Source organism: Setaria viridis, chromosome 2 (genome assembly GCF_005286985.2).
Source record: "Setaria viridis chromosome 2, Setaria_viridis_v4.0, whole genome shotgun sequence".
Taxonomy (NCBI): Eukaryota; Viridiplantae; Streptophyta; class Magnoliopsida; order Poales; family Poaceae; genus Setaria; species Setaria viridis.
The window spans coordinates 28,578,161-28,581,237 of record NC_048264.2 but is presented as its reverse complement, the minus strand read 5'-3'; the positions used below and the strand labels follow the sequence as shown (position 1 = coordinate 28,581,237).

General features: G+C 56.1%; 1 protein-coding gene across 1 annotated transcript; it reads left to right on the top strand.

Moving 5' to 3' along the window:
- Positions 1-244: 244 nt before the first annotated feature.
- LOC117846461 (cytochrome P450 76M5) lies at positions 245-2,069 on the top strand. The gene is made up of 2 exons (XM_034727628.2): positions 245-1,141; positions 1,247-2,069. The coding sequence occupies exons 1-2, from the start codon at positions 323-325 to the stop codon at positions 1,859-1,861; spliced, it is 1,434 nt and encodes a 477-aa protein (XP_034583519.2). The 5' UTR covers positions 245-322; the 3' UTR covers positions 1,862-2,069.
- Positions 2,070-3,077: the final 1,008 nt, after the last annotated feature.

Sequence of the window (3,077 nt, the reverse complement as noted above, 5' to 3'; positions counted from 1 at the left end):
AAACAAATTCGAATACTTCTTTGAGGCACGTACAAATGGTTTCAACTTCTATATATCCACAAACCGCCCTTGTAGGTTCGTACTCACAGCAGTCTTACACTGTGGCGGCTATATATGACTCATTGTGGAAGCGTGGAGCAATGACATTCTATCACAATAGCACGTGCAGCGACAAAAGGCCCTACCCGTACGGGTCTATCCTCGTCTATATAAACCCCCTCCCTCGTTCACGCTTTCATTTGTTGGCTTGTACAGTTGTCACGCCGCTGATCACCATTATTCCTATCTCGAACCTCCTGCACAAGCACAAGCACAAGCCAAAATGCCTGTTCCCGCTGCATCTCTTCCGTTGCCCCCTGGCCCCGTCGGGCTCCCTCTCGTCGGGAGCGCCCTCCACTTCATCGGGCCGTTCAGCCGCAGCCCGCACGCCGTGCTCACCCGCCTCGCCGAGACCTACGGGCCCATCATGTCCTTCCGCCCGGGCATGGCCGGGAACTTCGTGGTGGTGTCGTCCCCGGCCGCGGCGCGGGAAGCCCTCGTCGACAACGACGCGGCGCTGGCGGCCCGGTTCGTGCCCGACGTGGCGCGCGCCCTGGACCACAGCTCGGAGTCCCTCTTCTTCCTCCCCAACTCCAGCCCTCTGTGGAAGCAGCACCGCGCCACGGTCGGCGCCCACATGTCCGCCGCCCGGAGCCTCGAGAGGACCCGGCACGTCAGGGATCGCCACGCCCGCGGCCTCGCCAAGAGCATGAGGGCGCGCTCCGGCACGCCGGTCGTGGTCGGGGAGGCCGTGCTCGGCAGCGTGCTCGACGTCGTGTCCAACATCCTCTTCTCCGAGGACGTGGGGGACATGCGCGTGCAGGGTGGGCAGCTGTTCAAGGACCTCATGGTGGCGGTGCTTGAGGACTGGACCAGACCCAACGTCTCCGACGCATTCCCCTTCCTCGCGCCAACCGACCTTTTCGGCTCGCGTCGCCGTGTCTCGAGAGGCCTGGCCAGACTATACAAGTTCTTTGACGACGAGTTCATTGAACGTCGGTTAGGCGCCAATGGCGAGAACCATGGCGACTTGTTGGACGTAGTCCTCGCGCGGCATACCATGTCGGAGCTCACGCGTTCTGAGATCACAAAATTCTTCACAGTAAGCTATATACCTCCCTATATAACATTGTTGCCTTTCTGTTCCTCGGTTCTGTGGTCATTAACTTAGGTTTGCATCTCCATTCTAAATTTGCTACTTATATAGGATATGTTTCTTGCCACGAGCAACACAAGCAGGATCACCGTAGAGTGGGCTATGGCGCTGCTGCTCAAGCACCCAGATAAGATGAAGAAGGTCCAAGCTGAGCTCGCGGCAAGCATAGGATCCAAAGACTTCGTCGAAGAGAGCGAATTGAACAAGCTCCCCTACCTCGACGCCGTGGTAAAGGAGACACTGCGGTTGCAACCGCCGGCGCCGTTGTTACCCCGAATGGTGGTTGTGGATGGCATGTCACTAGGTGGATTCTCCGTGCCGATCGGCACATACGTTCTCGTCAATTTATGGGCCATTGGGAGGGATCCAGCGGTATGGCCTAAGCCGGAAGAGTTCTTGCCTGAAAGGTTTCTAGGCAACCAAGCGGCAGACTTCCGGGGCTTGGATTTCGCCTACAAGCCATTTGGGGCGGGGCGAAGGATGTGCCCTGGATTGGACTTTGCCACACGCTTGGTGCCACTGTTGTTGGCCTCAATCCTGCACAAGATCGAATGGAGGCTGCCCGGCGGGATGGCGCCCAATAAGTACGTGGACCTTAAAGATCGTTATAGCATGGTGCTGGAGCTCGCCAAGCCCCTCAACGCCGTGCCGGTGTCCATGCCATGACATGCTCGGCTCCAGATACTGGATAGGTGTATCCCTATATAGTGATATAATAAAATCCCAGCTTTCATTCGTTCTTGCTAGAAAACAGGCCCAAGAAAATAAAAAAGAGCATATAAGTGATTTGTGAATGTCGTTTTATTAGTTATTACCGTACACGTTGATTGATAACTTGTTTCGAATAAGTTATCAAGAACTCTGGCATGGCATTGGTGACCTGATGAGTAGGTTATAAGATTGAAATGGGGTGGAAACCAACCTACACGTTTGATCCCATTCTTTCCTTGCATTGTATGAATAATGTTATACGAATGCTATTCATGTCCACCACTGGAAAACGGACCTTTAGTCCCGATTGGATAGGGCCATAGATCCCGAAAATCCAATCCGGACTAACTATTCGAGATAAAAGGGGGTGTCCTTTAATCCCGAGTCATCCACTCGGGACTAGAGATCCCCTTTAGTCCTAGTCGGTGTTATCATCCGGCACAAAAAAGTTTCTAAAAAAATAAAAGGAGGCCACCCGCGCCAGCTGCCCGCCCGCCACTCGCCCGCGCCGGCCACCCGCGCCCACCTCCGCTCCGCCGCCGCCCGCCTCCGCCTGTCCCCGCCCGCCTCCGCCCACGCCCGCCCAAACCGCATGTGCCGGTGGCCGCCTGCCGCCGCTCGGCCGCGCCACTGCCCTGCCCTCGCCCCACTACTGCCATTGAAGGGCGAGCAGAAGGGGGAAGGGGAGGGGCAGCAGAAGGGGGAAGGGTGGTGGCGGCAGGAGGGGAGGGGGCGGCAGCGGTGCAGAGAGGGAGTAGAGGATGAGGAGAGGGAGGAGGGGAGGTGCCGGTGGAGAGGATGAGGAGAGGAAAAAGATAAGGTGGAGAGGAGGAGAGCGCTACCTGGAAGAAGATAGGGAAGGTGGAGAGAGAGGGGCGCCATGTGGAAAGCCCCCCTTTTGTCCCGGTTGGAAATTCCAACCGGGACAGGGGGGCGTTGGTGCTAGATTTTTTAGCCGTAACAACCGGGACTAAAGCCCCCCTGGTGGTGGCCTTTGGTGCTTCATTTTTGACCTGGGACGAAAGACATTTAGTCCCAGGTCCAAAGTTAACTGGGACAAAAGCACCTAGATAGAAGGTTAGTTCTCCGGTAGTGGTCCAGTGATTTAATTTTCTTGCTGTCCGGTCTCTATATCTCCATCACTCTATACCATCTACTCCCTTATATGTAC